The sequence below is a fragment of the Acanthochromis polyacanthus genome, chromosome 7 (assembly GCF_021347895.1).
Source record: "Acanthochromis polyacanthus isolate Apoly-LR-REF ecotype Palm Island chromosome 7, KAUST_Apoly_ChrSc, whole genome shotgun sequence".
In the NCBI taxonomy this organism is placed as follows: Eukaryota; Metazoa; Chordata; class Actinopteri; family Pomacentridae; genus Acanthochromis; species Acanthochromis polyacanthus.
The window spans coordinates 30,995,432-31,022,127 of record NC_067119.1 but is presented as its reverse complement, the minus strand read 5'-3'; the positions used below and the strand labels follow the sequence as shown (position 1 = coordinate 31,022,127).

The following is a 26,696-nucleotide window of genomic DNA, read 5'->3' as shown; positions in this document are numbered from 1 at the left end:
GAGGCAGAGTGTCAGGCTGGTTTTACCACCACAGAACCGCTGCTGGGGGGCAGAAAGCCTCCATTCTACAACCTCTCATCCCACCCAAGTGACCGTGCAAACTTCCAGCTACAATCCACTCCTGTCTGTGCAGTCTTGAAGGGGGAAGACTCACAGTTTGCGTAAATCCCGGCACGCACCGACATGAGAGCAAAAAGAAGAAGAAGAAGAAGCGATGCAAACTTACGTGAAAACGAAAAATAAAGTGGTCGATCCCACAAGGAGAGTGGCAGCAGTGGACACTGGGATGTATTTGGTGGGTTTAAATCTCTTTCCAGCGCTGTTGGGCATTCTGTAATTTCCACATTCCTCAATTATTTATTCCGATTGGAGTCGCATGTAGGAAAAAAAAGGAGATCCAGTGTGCAGCAGCTATATGCGCCTTTCTATGGCTGTGAGAGGTGCAGGCAGTCCGTGTTTGCTATCGCTGAAGCTGCATAGATCCTGAGACAGACAGGCAGGAATACATGGAGCTCTGTGAAAGCCTGGAAATCCCACCCTTACAATCCAGCCCACTGGTGAGGTCACTGAACCGCTTGAAAAGGTGGAGCCTCGCTGCAAACCCTCAAAGCGCCTTTCGATGAGCGTTTCCACAGCTAGACTGTAGGTAGATCAGTCTGTATGGTGGTTTTTACGCAGGAGATTTCACCCATGTAAAAATCCACTCTCCTCCTCTAAAATGCTCACCCATTCGAGCAGTCATATTTTATGTGAAATGAATTTAAAATCAAAATGTCTCTGAAAGTTTAAGAACACTTGCTGACGGGTTGCACTAAAGCTCCTGGTGTATAGTGTTATAGATATATAAAAAATAAAACACCAAACTTCATTTAGGATCTGTCATTTTAATTATAGGTGTGATCCTTCACTAGCTACACACATGGGTAAATCAGTCCTAACTGCTTTTTTAAAAGAGTCTGCTGCCACTCTTTAATTCGCCATAGTTTCTGTGTACCAATGTGCATCCATTTCCATCTCCTCCAGCATAAATACAACAGTATGGAGAGAAGCAGGGTCAGAAAATTATGTGTGAATCTGAGCGGTAGAAACTGGAAATTAAAATTGTAAATGAGCGACTCAGGAGCTCCCCACTGAACTGCAGCACGTTGAATGGAGCTCACAGCTGTGGGTTTATCGGGACGAGAGCGCCCTCATGTGGCACACATCGGGATTTAGGCGTTTCGCAAAAGCCAACTATTTTGGCTCAGATAGGCCGCCGTAATGTTTGAAGGCACTGCTCAGCTTACCTTGTTATCTCTATCGACAGTATTTTTAGTTCCACTTCAGAGCCGCCACCGGTAGATTGAAAATTCGATACTGTGTTTTTTCCACCTTGCTGGAGTTGGGATTAACAGACAGTCGTATTTTGGCCAAACGTTTCAGCGGAGAACCAGCCGTACACTTTGTCAACAGCAGCCTGTTAAGCTCAGCTAATTAGCTAGCATTAGTTGGCTGGTTGGGCGGCTCGCAGCATGTCGTACAGGAAAACTTTGAAACTTATTTGCGGCTTCGCTGGAGGCTCCGCCGTCCTGTTTGCTGCTGCCGCCGCCGCTGACTCCCGCGGTTACTTCGGTGAGCAGCGCGGAGAGACGGCCGGTCGGTGGTCGAGATTCACTGTCCTTCAAGCTGCGCAGCCGGCATGGACACCTGCCAGCCACACTCCAGCCCCGACTGGACACGCCTGGGACTTCAACTGGGACAAGTAGGATCTTGGACACGCGATGTCTTTTCACTGTTTCGCTATCTGACTGTCGCTAGCACCGATATATTTCCTCCATTTTCCTCCAGTCTCTTCCGTATAGAAGGTCCAGTCACAGAGTTCAGATTAAGCTGTCAGCAGTCAAGCTAAGGTTGATTTCCGTGAAGGTACTCGATGATAATAATAAACTTTTTAAAATGAAAATAACCTACAATGGCGTTTTGAATTACAGCCGAATGTAGGGCAGGATCGTAATGATCTGTGAGACGTCGTGATCGTTATTCTTGAACATACAGTGCTACTGACAATAGTGTTTGTTTTAAATTTTTATTTTTCAAAACTGAATTTGGCATAGGGATTTTCCAAACCATATGTATGGAAGTTCCTCATGCTGATCGTGGTCTCCAGTCATAGCTGTTGTGTTAACCCAGTTTTCCACCCCTCAAGTTAACCATGTCAGACAAAGCCACTCCTAATCTCAATATCCCCTCGTTTTAACTCTGTCCAGGAGGGACCCATCTGCTCTGTCCAATGGAAAGAAGAAGGAGCGTGCAACTGAAGACCCCAGCTCAGAGCAGGACAACGGCAAGCCAAAAGCCACACGCAACATCCTCCTCATCAGACACTCTCAGTACAACCTGAGTGGGAACAATGACAAGGAGAGGATCCTCACTCCACTAGGTTCATATTTCCCATTTTGTCAGTCATTTCAGACAGTCTGCGATTGTGTATCAGTATCCTTGTACTCTACCACCTGCTTGTTGTTTGTGTTTGTTTGCACATTGTCCTCAAAGTCTCTGACAGACCAGCCATTGTCTTTCCACATCCAGGCCGCGAACAGGCGGAGTTGACGGGCCAGAGGTTGGCGGCGCTGGGACTGAAGTATGATGTTCTGATTCACTCCAGCATGACCAGGGCAACCGAGACTGCAAATATCATCAGCAAACATCTCCCAGGTAGTAAGTAGACGCTACACTGCCAAGCTTCTTTACCTTCATAGTTTTGGAAAAATGTGGGAAGTTAATTCGATATTTGTTAGTTGTTTGAAAATGTGTATCCAAAAGGTGCAGACATTACTGGGGCTCCACAATATATTGTCTCAGCCTTGACAGGGCTCCAGACTAACTTTTTTACTGGTACCTCACACCTTGTCACAGGCAAAACACATCACTTGCTGAACATCTGCTTATCGATAGACACTACAAATTACTATTGTCCCCTAAACGCCCCTTATTGCAGGCTGTGGTAGCTGCAGTGTTCAGACACAAGTGTGACCACAAGTGACCTTGAAAAGAGTAAGCTATGGCATTCTAATGTCCGGTTTGTCCACTATATAACCAAGTCATTTTTTTCTACATGCAGTCTTTTCTATGAGCAGCGCATTTCACGAGAACACCACATCTTTAAGTGTAAATACCACAGTACACCAAAATGATAAAAGTACTACTTTCCACCACTGTGGTTACCACAGTAGCTGCCTGTGATGGTTAGAGTCACACCAACACAGTTTAATGATCATCATGCACAATGTGAACATTTGAACTTAGAACTCGCACACTCTCAAAAAAAAGGTAGCAAATGTGACCTTTTTTTGTCCCAGTCTAGCCTTGATTGATATTGCATTATGTGCATATGCAATAATCATGTTTCAGGAAGTGCAAAATAACACAAATGCATGCTACGGCAGTTTTTTTCTGATTAATAAATAAGCAAACTCGCACGGCTCCAATTTTCCATGACCAGTCTACCAGCCACAATTTACTGAGATTTGCCTGTTCTTGGTTTTGAAAGTTTTTTTCAATCACAACTGCTTGACTTTTTTTTTTCCATAAAATCAGACAGAAGGTGCGTTCGTTTTTTTCTTTTTTCCCTGTTTATGACACAAGACAGTTAGAAAATATTCTATAATACAAAAGAAAAGCTCAGACGCTCACTTAAGTCAAGTTTTTTTCACCTAAAGATCTACCCGTGGATTAAACTGCATAAATAAAAGTGAAACACTCGATCAAAACATTTGCAGTCATACCATCAATCACATTTGAAATAATTTGATCTGCACACTCAGATCTAAACACTGTCTTACTTACAGGCTGTTGTGTGTCAGTATCTAACTTCTAAACTCGTTTTACTGGAGTATATCAAATGTAAGGCATATGAACATCTCCCGATAAGGCCCTAAAACAGCACAAACAGCTCCTACCATAGTTACAAAATAAATTAAGACCCTGAAAATACAGATGATACAAGTTGGGATGTTTTATGTCATGTAGTGCTTGTTGTTCTTTGCACAGAAAAACAAGTAAAAAACACTAAATAGGAAGAGCTGGCTGCAAAAAGAAATGCAACATCTGCTGTACAAAAAACAATTCAGCAATCGGAAGGATGATGCTGACCAAAAACAGGTCAGCGGTGTTTTACAGTTGTTGCCCATACTCGAGCCAGTGTGTTTGACCATTCACATCACTACAGCAAAACTCTTTTTACCAACTTTTTCTGAATTATTTTGCGTTTTCTGTGCAGAAGCACGTCCTTACAAAATCACTGCAGTCCTCCTAGAATGATTCATTCTTTCCAATCACAGTTTTTCAAGCCATCTGGTTAAAGTTGTTTTACTTTCTTATAACACAATGCATATCACAGGAACACAAAATTGTTCATTTTTTGTAATATATTGTGCAGTCCTAGGCATCATCTTTAACCGCTTGACGCCTGTTGTCACGGATACCACTTTCATTCAGACTGCAGTCAAGATAGTGTATCCATTCCCCAAATGCTGGTTTGTGCATCTTCAACCTTTTGCAATCACTGGTTTCTCGTAGGACCGGTTGGAGTGGGACCTAATTATTACATATCTGTTATTATATTTCTTCTATGTGTAATAGATAAATTAACAATCTCCACTTATTTTAGCATCAGCTGGAAAGCAACAACACACAAAAGTTTTTTTTTTTTTATTTAATTCTAAATAAATTCAGGCATCAAGGGGTTAAAGTAATAAACTATAAGCTGACATATTGCGTCCTGTTGGTGTTTCTTATTCAGCAGCATAGATTCTGTAGAGTAAAGCTCATCATTGTGAACATCAGGGATGTACATTAACACTTCCTTCCACTCTGAACGTTATACTGGTCCAGGAGTGGACCTGGTGAGCTGCGACTTGCTGAGAGAGGGGGCACCCATCGAACCGGTCCCACCCGTCACTCACTGGAAGCCCGATGCTGTGGTGAGAGACGCTACACCTGCTCTACCTCCAGAGCGGGCTGTAGGCCTGATTTTCTGTATTTGCATACGTTTCCTTTTGGTAACTTTCTGTTGCCCACATGTCTGTGCAGGTGTCCTGTCGAGTGCTTGTTTAGGCTTCCAGCTGCAGAAAGCTGCCAATTTCAGCCAATACATCAGTGCACTGCAGCAGGAATGAGTCAGAGAAGAGTTTATTTCCAAAATGCAGCTGATCTGTCTTTTATTATATTGTTCTTTACTCTGGATAATGTGTTTACCCAGTTACTACAGTAAAAAAATAGTTGACAATAATGTCTGCACTATCAAAAATAGTTCATAACCATTCAGTAGACATGGGTTATCCATGTGAGACTAAATGAAGCCACTAACATTTCCAACTAACAGCACTTGTCTGCTTTAAGTGATTTAGTATTGATTGAGCCTTTGTCAGAAGGATCGTCCTCTGTATAGTTGGCACCATTTTGGAATGAAACTCTTCCTACATTCCGTACCATGCACAGCAGCATCATGTATTGACTCTGTACTGACTGAGGGGTTCAAACAGAACCCCGACATGTGACAAAGCTGGCTTTCAACCTCTCTACCGTCCTCCAGCAGTACCACGAAGATGGAGCTCGCATTGAGGCAGCCTTCCGCCGCTACATCCACCGGGCTGACCCCACGCAGAAGGAGGACAGCTATGAGATCATCGTGTGTCATGCCAATGTCATCCGTTATTTTGTCTGCAGGTTTGTGTCGTCGGCGGACCCGTTTGTCGCAGCTTTGCTAACCACTGTGTTCCGACTTAAGCTGTAACTGTTTCTAGATTTTGTGCTTCACTTGTGTCATCGTGCCGTCACTAGTAGCTTTACTTTCTTGCTGAGTTAGATGAGATGATGGATACGACTACGTGCGTTTCACAAAATGTCAGAACTATTTCATTAAAAGAAATTAATAGTATTTTGTGTAAATATTCAAGCTGGGCACCCAAGTAGCTCAACCCATAAATAGGGGCTATGGTCCTGATGCAGTGACCTGGGTTCGGTTCCAGCTCGTGGCCCTTTGCTGCAGGTCTTTTCCCCTCCTGTCTGCGTCATTACACTAACCTGTCTAATAAGGCCAACAATAGGCCAAAGAATACCTTCTGCATGTGATCCTATTGACCACAAGAGTCGCTGATTGTATGCTGTTAAAAATAACATTCAGTGCAAATTGGTTTCTTCTTACTTTCAATTTTAAATCTCTTGGAGACATTAGCTACAGTCATTTAATGTTTGACACCACAATCTGATTCACATTTGAAGACATGTATGGAGTACTCTTTGTTTTTCAACAGAATCCCTCAATTTTGTCTGTTTTTTTTTCACCAAAACCATTTGACCCAACTTCAGTTTCAGCAAGTTTATCTTCTAAATGACTACTTGGGGGACATTTGAGCTCAAAAATCAAGTTGTCTATTAACTAGGATTGCAGTACACCCTATTCAAGATGCTTGTTCGACTGCTCAGACCCTCAGCTGTTCACATCTTTGTCTCCTTGTTTGTTCTTCTCAGGGCGCTGCAGTTTCCTCCCGAGGGCTGGTTACGCATGGGCTTGAATAACGGCAGCATCACGTGGCTCACCATCCGGCCCAGTGGCAGGGTGGCTCTTAGAACTATGGGAGACTCAGGATTTATGCCCCCAGACAAGTTAACGCGGACCTGATGGCCCAACACGTTTCTGGGTTGCAGGGTCAGAGCTCAGTTTTCTCCTTAAGTGTCTTGAAAACGACTTTTGATGTTATTATTTTGTAACTGAACTACCATCATGTGATCAGAGACTGTGGTGGTGTTGTGATTACTCCCCGTGCCATAAAACGCCAGCCGAAGGGATTAACAGCTGCATAGCAACTCCTCCTGAATGTAAACTGAAGGTTTTTACACAAGTGATTGATTTTTAAACCAAAAAAAAAAAGTTATTTGTATAGCTGTGGTCCATGCAGTTCGTTCCGTTAGCTTTACGTGGCATTACATCGTGCTGAAGTGAGGAATATGTGTTGTACGGTACAGTTGTAGTAAATAAAAGAAAATGACGAACGCCTCAGTTTTGGTCACACTTGTGTTTTTTGCTGATATAAAACCGGACAAAAGCACATTGACACACCGACGGTAAAGTAGGAGTGATGTTTTATTGATTAGTTGGAAAGCAAATGAGGTCTAGACATACAGAAAGAAGTCACCATGAAAGTTAATTTTTAATAAAGCACAGAATGCTAAAAGCACAAGAAGCATGTTTTAAGTTTTTTAGGTGCATTTTTGCAAAGTTCCACATTCATAAACATTCAGAGACCAGAATTAGATCTGTTGTCATCTGAGAGCACGAGGATGACGATACAATCTTCTCAGTGAAGTAGTTTGTGCTCTCGGATAAAGGTTAAGTTCACCAAAAGAATAAAAGAAAATTACATTCAGAACACTTGTTTCCTTCAACCTAAGTAGAGTGGCGATCTTAGTTAAGATAATTGGCTTTTTTCATCCTAGATACAGCTGAGGAGCCCTCGTACAGCAGTAAATTTCTTCCCATCCTACACAGTTTGGATACAGCAGGTTTTTGCACGTTCCACCTTTAGACTTAACTGCAAGAACCTGACGTATGTACATGGGATTACTGTAAGCCAATTTGAAGCACCCAATATATTAATGACACGCAACTTTGGGCAATAAAGCTCTATTAAGCACTATTTTTGAAATTAACACTGAATCAAATTACTTCTCGTCATGTATAAAGGGTTGCAAGTAGTGCTAATCCCACTGGAATCAGCTTCCGACTCGACGCAGCTTTCTACTAATCAGCTGTGTTCTCTGTAAGCGTAAGGCAGTTTCTGTTTGTTAACAAGATGGTCATAATAGGCCATAGTAAGCTAGTAAATAGATCAGGGTTTTGTTGCTATTGAGTTAGTTTTGGAGTCTTTCTGCCCCCTAGTGGTTAAAAATCATTTAATATAGCTTTAAAGTGATATCGGACCAAGCTTTTTTTCTTTACAGTTCAGCCCAGACAAGTCAAATTTAAAATAATACTTTACTGATGGGTGTGTTTTGTCATTCATACACTGTGGGAGACGCTTGTGATCAAATATTTCAGAGGAAAAAAAAATTGCACTGTCTAAGGCTGCCGATAGTGGCAGAAAGGAAAAGTCAAGACATGTCCAGGAACCACCAAGAAAAGATGGAAAATGTATGCATTTATTTAAGAACAAAATAAAAACATGGAGAACTGGTCCATCACTTCAGAAAATTAAGGCAATTCCTGAACTGAGGATAAACATAGGAAATGGCAGTCGGTTTTAACACCATTAATAAAAACATTTAATTTTTGTGCTACTGACCAACATACAAAAAATAATTTTTAAAATATTAACATTTTACTTTTTTTAAGAACACCTTCAGTGACAGAATCCTGTTGAGGGTTCCACACTGAAGTTTTAGTGACCAACTAACTTTGGGGAGTGTGGCTTGTGTTCACGATATTCAAAAAAAGTTGATTCAGGCTTCGATACAGGTGCTTCACACTTGCCACAAACAACATTACCATCAATTCCACGTGGTCCACACCCATACAGTACATAAATTATCAAGGTTTCTTTTTTTTCCTTTTTAAAGTCTTGAGTTTACATCACAACCCAACGTGATGAGGATTCCTGTATTACATAGGAGTAGTACCATACATAATCAATACAAATCTTCCAGACACTTGTGCATATTTCTGTTAGGTTTGTGGTTTCTGAGCTCTGGTGTGACCACCTGGGTGCAGCTGGGTTTGTAGTGGGGAAGGAAGGCAGGACTTGGAGAGGGTATGGCCGCGGTGTAGAAGTAGGGGAGGGGTGGGGGTGGGCGGGGGCAGTTAGACCGGTGGCTCGTTCAAGTGCTTGAGGCGGATGCGCTGGATGTAGCTAACATTGGCAGGGCTGTAACGGCTGGGGCTGAAATCTGGTGAGGCAGCGTGCCGGGCAGGACTGAAGCGACCGGTGGGAGACATCAGGCCGCTGATGGGGGAGCCGGGAGTCTGTTGCTGCATCCTGAGTCGAGGTTTTACCACCGCAGGGCTAGGCCAGCTAGACAATACACATCAACACCAGTCAGTAGTCACATTTACAACTTTATATGAAGAGGAGTCTGCTGGAACTGATGCTACTGCTTGAAAAGATTGAACCTGACTGATGAGCTTTAAGGCTACTTTGGAGTAGGGCGAGAAAGAGAAGCAAGACAATCTACAACATGTAACAGACAGTTTTAAACTGTAATAAAGTCTTTTTTTTTGAGAGAAGTCACATATCAGGCTCTCTACTTTGAAAAACAGATGGCTGATAAGAATTACCATTTCTTCAGGGCAGTGTAAATGAATTACAACCTGAATGTAACCGTCTGCTCTTACCTTCTTTCATAGATTCTTGCTAAACCAATGAGACTCATTGCCGAGGAGATACAAACACATCAGTGAACTGAGATGATGAACAGGTGGTGGTGGCAGACTAGGAGTTCACTAAAAGAATCTAATAAAGTGCTCTGTGGTTGGAAGAAATCACCGTAAAGTAAAGTTATATGTGGCAACCCGCTGCTTCACTGACTTCACTCGTAACTCATAGATTGGAAGGGTTTGGGTAAGCTTGATGAAAATTGTGAAAGGTTTGAGTTAAAAAGTAGAAAAGCAGTGTTCTGACTAAGTTACTATTAACTTAAAGAAACACTGCATGCAACAGACTAAGCTGTGATTACTAGTCCACCTCCTCTACTGCTCACTGTTACTGTCTCTGACACACATGTACTAGAAGGTGCAGATCCTCTCAAGCTCTGGCTGTAGATCAGGGGAGTTAAACACGCGGTCCGCGGGCCAAAACTGGCCCACTCGAGGGTCCAATCAGCCCGTGGGACGACTTTGTAAAGTGCAAAAATTACAGAAAAGCCATAAACTGCAGATTGTAAATTTGTAAAACTATAAATTTAAAATAATTTCTAGGCCATGACAAGCTGCATTGATCATAAAGTAAAATACTAGATTGCTCACTGTTCTTTTGTCATTTTGTGTCTCACTTTTGTAATACTTTGTCTTGTTTTTGTTGTCTTTTGGTCTTTTTTTGTCTGACTTTTGTTATACGTCTCATGTTTATGTCATTTTATTTAACATTTTTGTTGTTTTGTTTTCTTTTTGTCTTGCTTGCGTCACTTGTCTATTTTTTGTCGTTTTGTTTCGCTCATCATTTTTGTCTCGCTTGTGTCGTTCGTCCATTTTTTTTGTCATTTTATTTCTTGCTTGCTTTTGTCGTTTTGTGTCTCATTTTTGTAATATTTTGTCTGATTTGTCAGTTCCAGATGACTGGATGTTTTGTGTCTTTGTAAGTTGCAAAGTGTAAAGGATAAACTGAGGCATAATGTTGTTGAAATTGAACTTATTTTTCAGAAGAAATTTCAGGTTATTCATAATGTTTTGTAAAAAAAAAAAAAAAAAAAGTCTCTTAAATGTGACCATTTTCAGAATTCACTTTTTTGCACTAAAACAAAGGGACACTTTGGAGTTGTGGTTATTTATGGGTCATTATGCTCTGACTTTACTGGTCCAACACACCCCGAGATCGAACTGGGCTGAATGTGGCCCCTGAACTAAAATGAGTTTGGAACCACTGCTGTAGATGGTCTGCATTTTCAAAGTAACCCACAGATACAGTTTCTACTATAAATGGCTGCAGCCTGTGAGTAGAGCAGGTAATGTGACTGATGAATTTAACCTGCACTGTGCTCAGCTGCTACAGTTACACATAATGCACGGTTAACTTAAAATGGCCCTGCTTGTAGTGCATTCTGGCAAACACTTCCTAAGTAATAATCAACAATGCATCACTGCAATATGGCGTCTTCGTATGAGTTAAAGAGAAAGATGAGCATCTCCTTGCAGTTTCTAAACATCCAGGTATAGAATAACACCAGGATACCACCAAAGCCTAGTCTGAACATTGCCTTTTGATTTATTTCTATAAGCAAATAAATATTTAAGAGATCGTAAAGGTTAGCATGCCAGTATTTGTAAGACTGCACATGTGTCAGTATAGTTACAAATATCATGAAAAGAGTCCATTCACTTCTCCAAATTAAATCTGAAAATGAAATGTTTCCCTACACAGTAAATATTTATTACTGTGTATTGTGCCACTCAGAGAAAACTCACTTTTTGTACCTGGACAGGATCAAATACACAGTAAAAAATTAGTCGACTACTAAAAGAGGAGTACAAACACTGCAATGAAACAGCATCCATGCCTACTAACCTCTGCATGTCTGAGGCAGAGTACGACTTCATTGTGCTCTTCCACTTATGAATACTAGGATACTTCTGGGGATCGATGTCGATGGCCTCTATTGCTGACAAGACCTCTCTGTCCAATTTAGTTGGTGAATCCCTGTAAAAGCCCAGAAGATAAATCAACAGCATTATTATGATGAAATGTTTTCAGAACAGTAACTCATAAATGGAGTCTTTTGTAACTGGTTGCGTGTGACGTTGCGCTAACAGGAATGTGAGTCAGGAGGTGTTGCAGCATGCTTGTCTGGACTAGACATAAAGACTACACAGCCCCAAAACAATCAGATACACTACGTACTGTTCATACTTATTACATATAAATTTGACTGTTTAGCCTAAAGATTCTGACTTGTAAAATATTAACTGGGACATTTTCTATCTGACTGGCTGAAAATTCTCAGACATCTAAGACAACTCTCTGTAGAGAAACAAGTGTGACTCACCCGTCAATAAAAAGTCCTCTTCTAATGTGCGGTGGGGTCCTGGGTAGGAACTCATGGGAGTTATCTAAGGACTTATAAGAGGACCCAGAGGATCCTGAGCTGCTCAGGTCCCTGCCCCCATGATCCCATGATTTGGACCTAGCGCAGAAGTTGCGAACCCCCGACACAGACCCCCTAGTCCTACCGAGCACCTCCAGACTCTCCTCTGCTTCAAAGTACTCCTCAGAGCTGCCACTGCTGCGCCTCTCCTCTGTACCTACTGCCTCTGTTCTCCAGCCCGGCCCATCCATGGCCTCCCCATCCTGACTGCTGTGACCAAGAGACAGGCGGTTCAGCCCGGAGCTCAGGTCTGTGGCTGAGGAGGAGCTGTAAGAGTCCCGGACCTCCCTGTGGCGGCTCCCACCACTGCTCCTCCTCTCCCTGCAGCTGGTGGGACTGTCCAGCGGCTCCTGCAGTGACATGCGCTCAAACTCCACCATGAGATTGGAGATAGGCGACAGCAGGCAAGAGGAGGACGGGGAGGTGCGTGGGGACACCTTGTCTCCATTGTGAGTCCTATCTCTGGCGGAGGAGCACACTCCGTTTTTGCAGACAACACCAGGTGACAGGAGGCCGTCGTTGCAGCAGCAAAGCAGGTCCTGCTCAGCGGCGGTCTCAATCAGGTCGGCCCCGCGGTGGTGCAGTGCAATGTGGAACTCACGGCCACCCACAGCTCCCTTCAGAACGTCCTTGGATGCAGCAGAGGAGGTGATGCTGGTGAGTGCTGCGTTCTGACGGTTCTTCATCTCCTCAAGGCTGATATCATCACCCTCGTCCAGGAAGGCACCGACAGAAATGGAATTGCAGAACTTCTTGGGCTTACCTGCAATCAAGAACAAAGAATAACCAAGGCAGACAGGTAAACTAGTCATTATTTCAGTGGAATCCTTTAGATGACTCAAAATGAAGCTTTGCAAAATTCTTTGTTCATTTCATTTATGACAAGAGGCTAGGTCTAAGAGCTTTATGCAGGTTACACTGCAGTGCCAAATAAAATTAGTCAGAGGATGGTATGAAATGAGAACTTACAAATTCCTTGATAAAAAGCAGGAGAAGGTACCTGGAGAAGGAGTTTTGAACCTGTTGCTGGTTTCATTCTCTCCTGTTTCTTCATGAGTCCGTGGGCTGAAATCCTTCTTGCTCAGGTACTCCTCCAGTTTGCGAAGTCCCTCAGCCGAGGACAAATCCGCAAAACTGTCTAGGAAGTCCCAGTACTCGGCCCAGGGGTGGCCCATCTCATGAGCAAGATCTCTGTAGATAGAAGATGATTATCACTTAGATAATTACACCTTATAATAACAGTTTGTTTTTGTTATGTCCACAGAGGTGTCATAAAAGAAGGGCAAAATTTGGGGCAGGATGAGCTGCAAAGATCTCATTTTTGGCAAACATTAACAATAGTCATAGCATGAGTACTGACTGTGTTGACTATTGAGTGTGTTTTCACTCATCATCAGGCTCTATAAACCATCATCTTTTAGCTAAAGATAGCTGTGAAAACAACTCTAAGCGTGTTTGCTTATTTATTTAAGAGTCAGTGCAATTTTGGCAAGTCTGTGTTGATAATAATTAACTACAGCGAGCACATTCACTCAGCCTCAGAACATGGTAGAAGCATGTTGAAACGTTCAGTGTGTGTGTATGTCTGTCATTCACTGGCAATAAGGATGTGTCATGTTGATCGATACTGGACAAAAAAGTGAACTACATACAGTTTATCAAATATATCAATCTGGTATCCATTAATACCCATTACGGTTCAAGAGACAAATACAAGCAGAGTAAGGTTTTGGACGTACCTGCCCACTCTCTCTGCCCCTCGGTCAGGATCAGACTTCAGAATGTGGTGGAACAGTTCTGCTCGGTCTCTGGGTGGCGTCTTCCAGGACCGACGAAAGTCATCTGCCTATAGAAGACGGACAACATGATCTGTCACTAAGTGATTCGATGGTGCTTCTGAGAAACTCAGGCAGTTTATCAGCTAAAGAACTTGCTTTAGAAGGGCTCAGTGGGCCAGCAAAGGCTGTGACGGCCATCACGGGATCCATGGGGCTTCTTGTGTGTCGCTGGATTAGCGAGAGACTTTCTGAGGATTCAGGTGACCATGGAGCACCAATAATGGGCTGAGAGGTGTTGTCGGTTGCCCTCAGCAAAGGGATATAGCAGCGATCTGTAAATAAACAACAGAAAGTTTAGATAACATGCTCAATGTACATGACTTTCATCCCAACACTTTACAGATCATGGCTGCATACATTTTTGTGAAGCTGGCACCAGTGGGAATCAAACCTTAAGCTGAGACTGTACTTCAGCACAAAATCTAATTGTGTGTCTTGCCTAATGGCCGTTGCATACCATGCTGTCGGTCTGTCCACAGGACAGCAACTAAAGGCAGGGGTAAAACTGCAAGTGGTAAGGAAGGGAACCATGTCCAGTGAGATCAGGACTCACTGGACCAAACTGCAGACAGTAGATATACGGTTGATTTCTTTTTTAAGAAAGGAGTTCCAGCAAAAACTGAACTTGTAGTATGGATTGTCCAGAGTAATAGTGACTCTTTTTGTAAACAGATTTTGCAGTTGAATTCTCTGAACAACATTTTTTTAAAACTAAAAAAACTTTTTTCCATTTAGTGAAATTTCAGTCATGTGTCTCACTCTCTAAATAACCAGATACTACTAAGATACCTACTTTCTTGTTTTTTATCTTTATTTTAATGTTACTTTCTGTACCTTTTAGTAATTTCAATGAAGCAAAATCTAAAATCGATTTGAAGGGAAAAAAAAGCATTCATCACCATAAAGCACAGCTAATTCCAAACAATGCAGTCGCAGACCATGATTTTAGATGTCTATATTTTTAATAGTACTGTGACTTGCATTAACTTCATGGTTCCAAAAGAAATTACAAAACACAAAATAAACATAGTCAGATCAGTTCTTGTCTGTAATACCACTAGCGCAAAAATGATTGTTGTGAAACTTCCCTGTAATCTACTTGATACACCTAAATATTTCAGAGGAAACTACATTTAGAAATGAAAAATATTCAGTTCTTTCCAAGCATGACTGCTTTGTTCTCAACAATTTCACCGTAGAAACTGTGATACAAAACAGTTCAATTGTTAGCTTGCAGAAAAGTATTTATGTTAATAGGACTACATACAATCACAACAGCATAGCAGAAAATACAAATAATTACTGAAGTGAGCACCGCTGGTGCCACCAGTGTAAACTGCACACAGCCTCTCTGTCTAACCACAGTGTGGAGCCTGATACTGTGAGATGCAGGTGTGTGATAAAGTAAAAGGGAAGGTGAAATTTTGATGGGAGTTTTTAAGATTTGAGTGGGAGCTGATGATGCTGTGATTCTGCAGGAGAAGCTGAGCAGGATGTGATTTGGAAATCAGAAGGCGGAGCTCAGCTTGGAGGGCTCTGTCCCAATTTAACCCCAGAGCAGAGACACAGTATGCAGAACTTCATGCCAACCATGCTCACATGACAAAATCACTTGGTCTTACACTGCAACTGTCAGATCAACTTCTTTACAACTCTGAATGACGTTCAGCAGCAGTTTATTCATAAGTACCCCATTCAATCACAGTAACCCATTTAAACCAGCTCATATCCAGTTCTTACTATGAGCCAACATGAATGACACGATCACAAACCAAAGCCAGATTTAAACTATAACATGTGATGCTGTCTCTTTTTTACCAGACCACTCTGAGTGTATACACTGTAAAGGGCCCTGGAGTGTGCTTCAGGAAACTGGGGAGAATAGAAACACAAACTTTTAATGTTAGCTAAAATGTACCTATCCTTACCTTCCAAGTAGTCATTTATCTTGCTTTTCACTTCCTCCGTTTTATTTTTCCTGCTACAAATAAGCTGTGGAAAGAAAGAAAACAAAAAAATAACGATACATGTACAGACATGCCGCTGTTGCTGGAAGGAATTTGCGCATCTAAGTTTAGCTTACAATGTTCAGCGAGTGATTGTTGCCAAAAGATTTCAAAAGCAAGTTAAAAGGTCACAGCTTAAAAACCTGAGTGAGCAAAACTGCACCTCCCTCAGCAGCTACAGCCAGGATGGCAGCGTTCATCCGCAATGTGCAAGGTAAAGCAGCTGCTTGACAGCTCCCATAACTATATGCACTTACTCCTTCCTGAGCTTTAACCCTCGACAACAACAACCCAGACTACGCTAAATATTTTCTTACTCTGTATGTACAGTATCTGTGAATAATGTAATTAAGGTTCCAAATATAAATCCTTACATCACTAGGCTTCTGGCCATCCTTGTTCTTCCGGTTCTTATCGATGTCAGGATGCGAGCACAGGACATTGACCACATCTGGACACCCAAACTTACAGGCAAAGTGAAGTGGTGTTTCGAAGCCCTGAAACATGCCGAAAGAAAAAGAAAGAAATAACATGGACACAGCCCAACGACAACATACGGAAAGAATGTGATCTGGTTTAGCTGGTTAGTACTGACAGCCTTATCTGGAGTGTTGAGGTAAAGATCTACAATGTAGCGGATACGTTTCTGCAGCATGACTTCCTGGTCGTCTGGGTACATGAGGCGCATGAATTCTGGGTTTTCCAAGGTATCCAGCAGCAGCTGAGCGATCCCTGCCTGGTTCTCCTTCGCCGCCACGTGCATGACATTGTACCGGCAGCCCTCCTGAACGCACAAAACAAAAACAACAACCGTATGATCAGAGCATAATCCTCTTTAATCTGTTGTCAGCAGGAAAGGGTGCTTAATTTTGTCCAAAAGCAGCACCTGGCCTTAACTTCATCTGCTGAATTTAAGGATTTATCACCCTCTGCTGATTGTACATTTAATATCAGGGGGCTTAAGAAACAACAGTTACTTACAATGGTGGCATTAAACTGGCTTAAAGACGGACATAATCCATTGAATTTAAAACAAAACAGAGAAAGATTTTCAGGAATGTATTTCTACATTACACGGGCAGTAGCTGGAAGGTTGACGCCGACATGGAAAAGATGTACATGTACTAACAAATGACAACTGCTCCAAGTCAGCCTAAGCTTCTCTATTAATAGCGAGAGTTTCCAGAGTTTGTGAGACCGTAACTGTTCCATGGTAACAAGCTCAATTCAATTCAAACTTTATGAACAACATATCTGATGGAGGGCCAATAGAATAATGAATAATAAAATCAAAAAACAAGAAAAAAGTAAAATAGTAAAATAATATACAATGATCAGATATTCACAAACACAGACAGGTCTCCACTTACTGGAGTTGAACCTCACAGAGCTCAGTTCATAATGAGTGAAAGCCAAGACAATGCCACTATGTGGATTTACATAACGTATAAACACGATATGAAACTTAGTATTACAGCAGACCAGGAGGATACACTAACATTATCAAACATTTTGTTTGCACTTTAACTTCTATGGCCTCTCATGCTGTCATTGTAAGTTAATGTGAGTCAATATCCTTTGTGGGTAAAGAAACATTTAAAATTATTGGTTTTCACAGTTACTGTACATTAATTTCTTACATTTTTGCTTGTTTGTATAATTTGCAACACTGTCTATAACTATCGGTATCATCTGAAAGATCACTATTTATGTAATGGCCTAAATCCATCATCCATTCACACACCTTAAAGGCAATACCAGATGTAAGGAATTATGAAATACCAATATTACGCCTTAATTTCTAACAATTCCAATATCTGCATCACATTTTATGTGAAAATTGATACCAAACAATGAGCAAAATCTCAATAACTCTTGGACATCAGCACTATGGAGACGGAAAATGGCCAAATAATTTCCAAAGGTGGTTGATCAAAGCACTACTAACTATCGCAGGTCATTTATACCATCTGCTGTGAGACTGTACAACATCAGCATCACTGGCTGATGTTAACATAAGCCGGATCTCAAAACATGGCAAAACCTACACAACATTTTTTTGCACTTTTACAGTTACATTTATTCCACAAGCCACTTTATTTTTCTGTTGTTTACAGTGTAGTAATACTGCATTTATTCATTTTCATATTTGCATATATTGTACATATTGTTGGTATTATTAATATTATGCATACGTTCAGCGCTGCAGAGAAAGACGTTGCTGCTGTAACAATGGAAATTTCCTCTGGTGTGTGGAGCAATAAAGGATTATCTTATCCTATGCGTCTTGTGTAATACCCATTTAACTGCATTGACATATCACCCATATACAAGTTAAATATATTTGGAGATAAGACACAAACCCAGTGAACTCACGTCACTGTTGAACATTTACAATGCTGTTGACCATAACTCACATCAACATTAATCCCATTGCCTGATGTGTATATCAGAGGAAGAGGATTCTCAGAAAGAACTCCTCTATAACAGGCTGCAACAAATCATTTTTGAGGATTTTTACAGTCAAAAGTCTTCAGAAGCATTCCTAGAACACATAAACATCCAGATGAAACACCTAGCTGAAACAATGCTGCATCTTAATTCCAGTCTGCATTCCATGTTTATATCCTAAATTTAGAAGACTGGCTCATGAAATTACAAGTCTATCTGTGACTGCATACATCAAAACATCAACTTTATGTTCTCACCTGCACAATAGTGGGATTATCCCCTGAGCCAATAAGATAGCGCGGGTTGCTCCAGATCAGGTCACTGAAAGCTGACTCGTCGCCCTTTTCCACAGCTTTCCTTAATTTGGCTGTCAGGTCTTGACTGCGTGGACTCTTGAAACTGTTTGCTCGCTCCCTGTTGATGGCATCAACCTCCACGTTTTCTGGTGTGAAAAGGAAGAAGAGTGTGAACAATAAGCTCTGCTGTTGAAAGAAAAGAGAAAAAAATAAATAAAAACACTACCACCAAATACTATTCTAGACACCAACATCAAACTATGACTGAGATAACAGGTTGGTCTGTAGTCTGCATTTTTTTAATTTTTTGCTGTGTGTCATGATATCAAAGTGAAACAGAAACCTTTAAGGAATGACATTCTCATTACCACAGCGAGTGGCTCAAAAAAGAACTTCAAGTAAAGGGAGAAAAAAGGTGGATACACTTGAAGAGTTGATTTGCAAAAACAGATAACTCCGTTTTGATAAATTTTCAGAAAACATTTTCTTTTATCGTTTACTTCAGATAATATCAATCAAACTGAAGTTGAGTGGATTTGACCCGGTAGAAAAATACATGACAAAATAGAGAAAAAATAAATTATTATTGTTATTATCTCAAGTAAACAATTTTTAAAAAAAATAAATTTTCTGAAAATTTCTAAAATGGAGTTATCTGTTTTTGCTAAATTCTTCACTTCTTTATGAAGCAATACATGACAATGCAAGGTAGATTAGGCCATTATGACCCAATGCAGTTTTTGTCATATTTACTGGGTATCGCTTCCTTTTGGTCCCACTAGCTGTCCTGTGCACTCTTAGCCTAGCCGCGCTAGACCCATGTTGTGAAGACGCAAGGGTCTAGGACCGCTCGACAGGGAGGGAGGCGGGCTAAAAGGTTGTCTTTCAAATCACTCCGCAGCAATTGGGTAGGTATACAACCAATCAGTGCAACGAATAGGCTGATGTAGTTCCTAGAGCGCCGGCGGATTGTGGCTAAGTCCCATTAGCTTCCCAACCAGCGGAGCCAACTGGTATATTAAGGATTTGCCATATCCCGTCGGCATAATTCCAAATACGTCTTTCTTCTCAATGAAACACTTCAGTGCCGTCCTTTGTTTATCTTTCAAGTTGAATTTTAGCTTCAAATCTTTAAGGGCTGTGGCCAAAGCCGAGTCGAAAGATAACTGTTTATTGTGCGCCGGTTGTTTCTGTCAGAATCGTCGCGCCTCTGTCGTCACTTCGTTACGCCCGCCTTCTGACTCTACACTTCATGGTGATTGGTCCGGCCAGTTTTAGGAGCATCCAGCCTCGAGCCTTATGGAGGGTAACTAGACCCACCCTGGCAGAGAATTAAATTCGTTGCCGTGGGTTGTCTAGCGCGGCTAGGCTAGTGCACTCTGTGTGTGTTCTGGGGCTGAACAATTAATTCAAGCAAATTGCAAAGCTCACAATTTTGGATATATGGAGGTGTGGCTATTAAATATTGAGAGTAATATTGTAATTCAATTTTATTTTATGTATGCTATGTGGTTCAAGCACACTGCAGTTCGACTGACAGCCTGCATTACATTTTGCAGCACATATGACTCAGCATTTAGACTGTTGTGTTAACGGTTTTACTGATAGTGGTAAAACTCCAAATTTTAAATATTACACAGTGAATACTGCACTGAGGCTTGAAATGAAAAACTTCAGTTGTTATATCTGTCAGAAAAATTGCAGTTCTTGTTCCCACATTGTCTGGCCCTAGTGAGCACTGACAAAAAAAGTTCAGTGTCTATACAAAGTCTTGGCTCTGTAAATGGGAAAGAAAGCACGTGGCTCAGACGATCCACACAGCACTATTTTAGCCAACTACCCACAGGTGGTGTTTAATGCTTGTTCACAAGCAGAGTATGTGACACAGTACAGCTCTATGAATCCATACACATTAGCTATAGGATAAGAGGAGTTGTTAGTGTTGTCACTATGGCAATGTGCGTCCATGAATTTAGGAAACTATAATTGTGAAATAGCAATAAAAGGAGGAGTGTGTTTGTTTGTTCGTCTGTTGAGTTTAAATATCAACAGACTAGTTTACTCAACCTTGAATGCTGGTGAACAACATGACCCAGAGGATGATGATGAAACCCGGACAGAATCCAACAGAGGGCACTGATTAGCGCCCTTACAAACGAGAAGCCAAACTCATTTTATCTACTTACCTTTACTCATGACCAGGCCTGGTTTTATAGGAGACACACAGGGTGTAGATTTGCTGGGAGAGGGAAAATAGTCACAGATCCCCTTAGCAAACTTCTCAGCATCCTCACGGTTGGGAAAGGGTTTGAAGCGGGCTCCCTTCATCATCTTTACAGCTTGAAGGGCATCTTTCTTATCCGTGTATACATGTGCTCCCTCTACAGAGAGAAAACAAACAAAAAAATTCTAAATTGTTTTTTGTTTCAATTTAAATTTTTTACGTGACAAGTAGCAGACCTTTTTTGTTTCATTTACTTGTATCTTAATGTGGTTTTGAAGCTACTGTTGAAGGTGTTTTTTCTTCTTTTCTTTTCTGTCTAGTCATATTTTGATGAGGATCTACTTTAGCAGCTGCAATAAAAGCCTGCCCTGACCGATTAACATTAATGGCATTGATTTTTTTTTTTGTGGTAGCTTAAGATTAATTTAGATCATTACTCTGTTCCAGAGAGCTCGGCAGTTCAACTACCCTGCTGTTTACCACCAAAAAATAGAAACAAATGCCTTCACTCGCTAAACAAACAAACATTTATGTCAGACTACAGCAGCAAGCTCCTAAACAAATACAGACACAGTAGACAGAAATAGACAAAAAACATGATTATCTGTTAAAAGGGGCTTTAGCCTCGAGTTACTAAGAGCCAGAAGTTAAACTTACCAAAAAAAAAATCCTTCACAGCCTTAAGAAACACCGTAGATTTAAAACAACTGAAAAAAGGCTCATACTGCTAAAATATTTATATTATTGTGTTACTTTACATGTAAGGTATCTATTCAGTATATGTTAGTGACTGTGTGGTGAACAATTATGCTTGTTTGAGTTTTAGGCCCTAATGATATTGCCTGAATGAGGTTATGTTGCAACTGCCAATGTGGAAATGCAAAGTATTTATTTATTGTTAACAAAAAAGATTTTACTGATCTACATCAATGAGCCTTTTGTAGTAGGTGACCAACTGAGCAGTGGTAGTGTCTGCTTTGCCATTTTAAAACTACTTTTACAGATCAAATAAGAAAGCAAATTATCTCAAACACATCATGCTCAACTTTTATGCTGCTCAATGACAAAAGAAAACTAATGACTAATCTACAAAACTGGTCTGTCTGATAGGACACAAATCAGCCTGATTTAAGGGTTCTTGAGTGGTATTCTCACAAAAAAAACCTTTATCCACAAGTCACATTGTTTGTGGACATGTATACTCCACATGTATGCAGCAAAATGAGCAAAGAACAGGAGAGAAACACTGAAACGAAAGATTTGGTTGTGAAAAAGTAATGTAATGGCAGTTGTGTGAAAGCATTTCGACAACAAAAGAGTTGATGCTGACCATAAACAGGCACTCTGTTGTAGTGTCTTGCACTACACATGACCACACTAACGAACTAATTAGCCTGACCATTTCAATCAGCACCACAAAGTTCTGTACAAGTGCAAAGTCAGATATAAATGTCATGGAGAACAAAAAATATTTTGAATGCCATACACTCGTCTCAGAATATGAAACATTCCTTTTGTTTCCAGCTGAGTGAACATTATTTTTTACTTTCTCTGTAGAAAGCCTCTCTACTAAATCACCCAAATCATTCTGGCATGGTTAATTCTTTACGAAGTTATTCGAGTCATCTGGTGAAAATTCCTATATCTTAATATTGCAATATATGGAAACCATCATAGAGTCATTTTTTTCAATATCATGCAATATCTGAACCTGTAACAAGCTGAGTTTCTCTTACCATTTCTAGACAAGACATCTTCCCACGGTGGACATACTCCATAATAAAAGGTTGGGGACACTTGTGCTGGCTTGGAAGGAGTTTCCGTTTTGGACTGAGAGTTACTGGCCTCAGTCGAGCTGTTCGAAGTCGTCTGTACTAAGACATCATCTTCCTCTGGAGGGTTGAGACCCACACCATAGCCAAAGTCCAACTCTTCGCCGGCTGCCTCGGAGGAGCTGCTGCTGCTTTTTGCCACTGTGGCGTGTGTAGCTGCTGAAGTGGCACATGACACAGGTTTCACGTGGTCAGCCGCACTGCCCGAGACGCCTGCTGAGGAGCCGCTGTCCGTTTCATCGCTCTCTGGTCCAGCCAGAACTCGGGCCAACTTCCTCTCATAGATGGCTCTGGTAGTAGATGTGATGGGTCCGCACTTGAGGTCTGCTCGGGCAAATTCCTCGATCAGTTCATCGGCACTCAGCCCCCTCAACCTGCTCAGAACCGCCTCCATGCTTCAGCTCCCTGCAACACAACACACACCTCAGTAATTATGACGAGCAGCTCTGAATAAATGACACAACCACCATGTAGGGAAACATGATACTAAGCAGTAGACTCTTTTTAGTGTTTGAGACTTTTTCTGTTTCACTAGACAAATCAAGAATCAAAATATACAATTTTGTCGTCTTAATTAATACTAAGCACAATTAGTACGTCAGATTTTTTTCAGAATGCTTTCTTCAAAACTTTTGAATGTTGAATTAAAAAAAATAGCTTCAGTTACACTATAACACATAAATTGGGCATATTTACATTAATACTGTATGTATATACAATTATCATAAAGTCTTCTGGTTTTGCTAATGTTCTTCTCCCTTACATTCAGCACTGCTACCATTACTAAAGAAAATATACAACCATACAGTCAGAAAAACTGTATTTGTACTATAGTTTGAACCAGGTGAGATCAAAGTGAGATTAGCAGAACATTAGTCTCAAATGCAATCCTGAATAATGTAGAATACAAGTAATTTCAATTTCTGTGTACACATTATAATTAAGCCTCACCTATCCTATTAATACAAGCAGTCACAAGTTGTAAGAAATAATAAGCACTGATTTGACCAACAAATATTTCTTTTCCTTTAGGTGCCAGACATTTCCACGTAGGCTAAATAAATCTAGTATTACGTAGCTAGTGTGTGCCCAAGTGCTAGAAAGTTTTACATAAACTCAAAAATGTCAATGAACGAAAACCTGTGCTATTGTTGCTACATATGCCCACAATAATAATTTTATATTTTGAGCTATCATACTTTATCAGAACCAACGACACTAATGTTGGACTAGCATCTGCTAGCTAGCTTGCTAACCATCAAGTCAGCCTTAGAAGCCGGGGAGTGAGCCTGGCAAAGCTAGCAAGAGGGAAACTGCTCAGATAAAGATGTACATGGTCAGAGGAAAGCACACAATTTGCGTTATAACACTGATGAATACACATAAGCAGAAAACTGGTCAAAGAATAACAATATTAGTCTGTTCATTCGCATGCTGTCACGCCCAAGTATGTCATACGAGGTGGGTTTTCGGGCTGTAACGTAACAAATTTGATCCGTCTTCGTGGTGATGACCCGATAAAAATCCAAGTGTACGCGATGACATCTAGTAACGGATATGTGCCTGTACTTACCGAGGAACATTTTTATTGTATGTACGCAGAGCTATTAGAAATAGTTTAGTTTTGCACAGATAAACTGTTGGATAGACACAAAGCTGGAGACGGTCTGGAATAGTCTCATTGTTTACAACGTGTTCTGCGCATGCTCAATTTCAAGGGAGGGCGCACGCTGCATTCAAGACTTGTGGAAAATTTCACAACTGGGCGACTTGAAGGTGACATGCGCCAATCACAAGGCGATTTATCGCTTTTGTCTCTGGACCACAAGATGCAGCAAAGTAGAAAAATTACAAGGTAGCGTAAACTGGTTGTGCCACGGTATTGAAGGACGTCAATGTTGAACTCATTCTACACTACAGTTTTGTTTTGTATTATGGTAATTCAGTTGCATCAACTATAAAATATCACTCAGACGACTCGACACACAGTTGTCCACGTGTTGGGGCAAACAGCGTCATGACAGAGCGGCCCAGATATGGCTAGTTTGTACACTGGGTTTAGATCTGGACATTGTCTATGTGGTCTACTTGCAAAAAAAGATGCTAAATATCGACTATTTGAACATACAGAACCCACAAATAGAAGACAGGTTTCAGACCATAGACTGTGTATGACTATATAGCCTCTGTAGGGCAATCTACTGGAGATATGTTCTGTCTATATACAGTGGTTGAGGATCTGGACCTTGTTTAATGCGGTCAAGACGCGCAAAAAGGCTTTGAAATCTCCCTTTGTTACATTTTGAGGAATGCAATAAAAGTTGAACAAATCATTAACTACGGTTTAAAGACTCTTGATCCTCTGTAGAACGATTAATTGCATATTTGACCTCTCAATGTATCGGTTTAGATCTGAATCTGGCATATGCAAGGTTTCACAAATGAGAAGCTATGTTTTAAGGACCCTTTAGCATCTATAGAAGAATTTGGCAGATTTGATCAGTCTAAAAACAGTAGTTTTAGATATGGACCTGGTGTAATCTAGTTTTCTTTCATTTTCATTTTTACAAACAGAACAAAGGCTTCACAAATCATAGAGCAAATACTTTTTAGCCTCTGTAGGACAATCTAATACAGATTTGACCTGGTACCTATAGTGGTCTTAGTTCCAGACTGTGTCCATTGTTTTCCATTTATGCAAAAAGCAGAGAACTCTGCTTTATACATTTTCACAAATAGAATGGAGATTTCACAAATCAACTTTTGCTTCATGGGAATCTTGCCCAGATTTGCTATTTTATAGTGGATTTTGATGTGGACCAGTTCTAAAATAGTTGAGAATGTAAAATACACTGTGAAATTTGCCTTAATTTTTGCATTGTCAAAAATGGAATAAAGGTTTCACAAAACACAGACTGTGTTTTAAAGAATATGTAGTCTGTTCAGGAAAACCTAGTGCAGGCCAGATCAGTCTATACATAGTGATTTTATATATGAATGAAGGACAGTGTTGTTCAGATTTGAAATAAGCAGCGAAATCTAGCTTTGTTGAATGTTTACAAAAAGAACAACAGGATCACAAATCGTAGGTGGTGTTTTAAAGATTCTTTAGCCTCGAAAGAACTTTGTAGTGCAGACCTGAACAGCCTCTGTACAGTGGTTTCAGATATGGACCTGGTACAATGTTGAATTTTTAACAAACTGAATACAGGTTACACAAATCATAGTCTGTCCTTTAATGACTCTTTACCCTCTGTACGACAATCTGGTACGTATTTGATCAGTATACATACATTTGGTTAAGACATGAACTTGGTACAAATAAAAAGTACAGAAATCATCCATTTTTTTATTTTCACAAATGTCACTATTTTAATGACGATTAAGTCTCTGTAGGACAATCTAATCGAGATGTGACCAGTCTATATAAAGTAGTTCTAGATGTGGACTTGGTCTAACGTGGTCTACTTAAAAGGAAAAATCTGAAACGATGTGCCACTACACTGAAAAACAAACCACTCATATTAGCGTAGTTTCCGCAGGACTTAAACGTTACATCATGCTCTACCATAGCAGACGTGACTAATCCACGGAAACGATAACCTACCAAACTTATGGTAAAGCCTTTATTGGTGAATAATACATCTGTCAATTTACAATAAATAAAACTATCGAATTATGAAAATAATGTTGGAATAAAGACGGTGCTAAATACTGTTCTTGGTATCACAGTATCATGTATGCAGGCCAACTTGGTCAGACATGCAGGCAGGCAAGCAAAAAATACACTCGTACAAGAAAAGAAACAAACGTCAGTTGCCTGTATGAACTGTTGTTAGTAAAAGGAGCAAGCAAAGGAAATTGGAATGACATTAACTACAAGGTACACTCCAGGAAGCTGAGTTTGGCAGACAAGCTAACAGTCATTAGCCAATTAGCAAGGCAAGAAGCTAAGCACTCAAGAAGCCGGTTAGCAACAGCGTAGTTCTTGTATTCCTGCCGTTCATATAAGGGCAAGCATGTACCCAAATTAACTGTAGTGTTTTGCTAGTGGAAAATATGATTATTATAAATGTACCATGCTCACCTCCTCCTCTCTCCCCGGCTACTGTTGCTAGGTGTCTTCTCACCGCGACGGTTTCAAAATGCACAGAGCGAGGACCCAATCCCGTCTAAGGCAGCGCCTGAATGAAATGACCTTAGAAATGTTCGCATACCTT

At 40.7% G+C, this 26,696-nt stretch overlaps 3 protein-coding genes across 10 annotated transcripts in view; 1 reads left to right on the top strand and 2 right to left on the bottom strand.

The window, feature by feature from the left end:
• The window catches only part of zdhhc8b (zinc finger DHHC-type palmitoyltransferase 8b), a 98,923-nt gene extending 98,273 nt beyond the window's left edge, over positions 1 to 650 (bottom strand). The window contains exon 1 of the mRNA XM_022192803.2: positions 227 to 650. Coding sequence (XP_022048495.1) covers positions 227 to 330 — 104 coding nt within the window. The 5' untranslated portion in view covers positions 331 to 650. The remainder of the gene's footprint in view (positions 1 to 226) is intronic.
• Positions 651 to 1,226: 576 nt separating this feature from the next.
• On the top strand, positions 1,227 to 7,039 carry pgam5 (PGAM family member 5, serine/threonine protein phosphatase, mitochondrial). Of its 6 annotated transcripts, none has more exons than XM_022192815.2 (6): positions 1,227 to 1,741; positions 2,247 to 2,419; positions 2,569 to 2,694; positions 4,873 to 4,961; positions 5,576 to 5,706; positions 6,511 to 7,039. In XM_022192815.2, exons 1-6 carry the CDS (start codon positions 1,512 to 1,514, stop codon positions 6,659 to 6,661), a joined length of 900 nt encoding a protein of 299 aa, XP_022048507.1. In that variant the 5' UTR covers positions 1,227 to 1,511; the 3' UTR covers positions 6,662 to 7,039. The 6 variants fall into 6 exon arrangements, with proteins under 6 accessions (XP_022048507.1, XP_022048506.1, XP_051806293.1 ...); XM_022192814.2 differs by having other exon boundaries at positions 5,573 to 5,706; XM_051950333.1 differs by having other exon boundaries at positions 2,569 to 2,697.
• A 66-nt stretch (positions 7,040 to 7,105) lies between these two features.
• ankle2 (ankyrin repeat and LEM domain containing 2) lies at positions 7,106 to 26,665 on the bottom strand. 3 transcript variants are annotated; one of them, XM_051950328.1, is made up of 13 exons: positions 26,564 to 26,665; positions 22,381 to 22,881; positions 20,607 to 20,801; positions 18,382 to 18,566; positions 16,269 to 16,457; positions 16,048 to 16,170; positions 15,596 to 15,659; positions 13,760 to 13,939; positions 13,569 to 13,671; positions 12,830 to 13,020; positions 11,731 to 12,592; positions 11,253 to 11,384; positions 7,106 to 9,047 (listed from the first exon to the last, which is right to left on the bottom strand). In XM_051950328.1, the coding sequence occupies exons 2-13, from the start codon at positions 22,868 to 22,870 to the stop codon at positions 8,837 to 8,839; spliced, it is 2,925 nt and encodes a 974-aa protein (XP_051806288.1). In that variant the 5' UTR covers positions 22,871 to 22,881; positions 26,564 to 26,665; the 3' UTR covers positions 7,106 to 8,836. The 3 variants fall into 3 exon arrangements, with proteins under 3 accessions (XP_051806288.1, XP_051806290.1, XP_051806289.1); XM_051950330.1 differs by having other exon boundaries at positions 26,555 to 26,650; XM_051950329.1 differs by lacking the exon at positions 26,564 to 26,665 and adding an exon at positions 24,050 to 24,188.
• Positions 26,666 to 26,696: the final 31 nt, after the last annotated feature.

Excerpts from the sequence above, each read along its gene's own strand:
- ankle2 (XM_051950328.1), bottom strand. The coding sequence starts at position 22,870 with ATGGAGGCGGTTCTGAGCAGGTTGAGGGGGCTGAGTGCCGATGAACTG. Across the intron at positions 18,567-20,606 it reads AGGCCTGGTCATGAGTAAAG|AAAACGTGGAGGTTGATGCC; the intron begins GTAAGTAGATAA and ends TTTTCACACCAG. Across the intron at positions 13,021-13,568 it reads GGGGCAGAGAGAGTGGGCAG|AGATCTTGCTCATGAGATGG; the intron begins GTACGTCCAAAA and ends TTCTATCTACAG.
- pgam5 (XM_051950331.1), top strand. The coding sequence starts at position 1,512 with ATGTCGTACAGGAAAACTTTGAAACTTATTTGCGGCTTCGCTGGAGGC. Across the intron at positions 1,742-2,246 it reads TGGGACTTCAACTGGGACAA|GAGGGACCCATCTGCTCTGT; the intron begins GTAGGATCTTGG and ends AACTCTGTCCAG. Across the intron at positions 5,707-6,510 it reads ATCCGTTATTTTGTCTGCAG|GGCGCTGCAGTTTCCTCCCG; the intron begins GTTTGTGTCGTC and ends TGTTCTTCTCAG.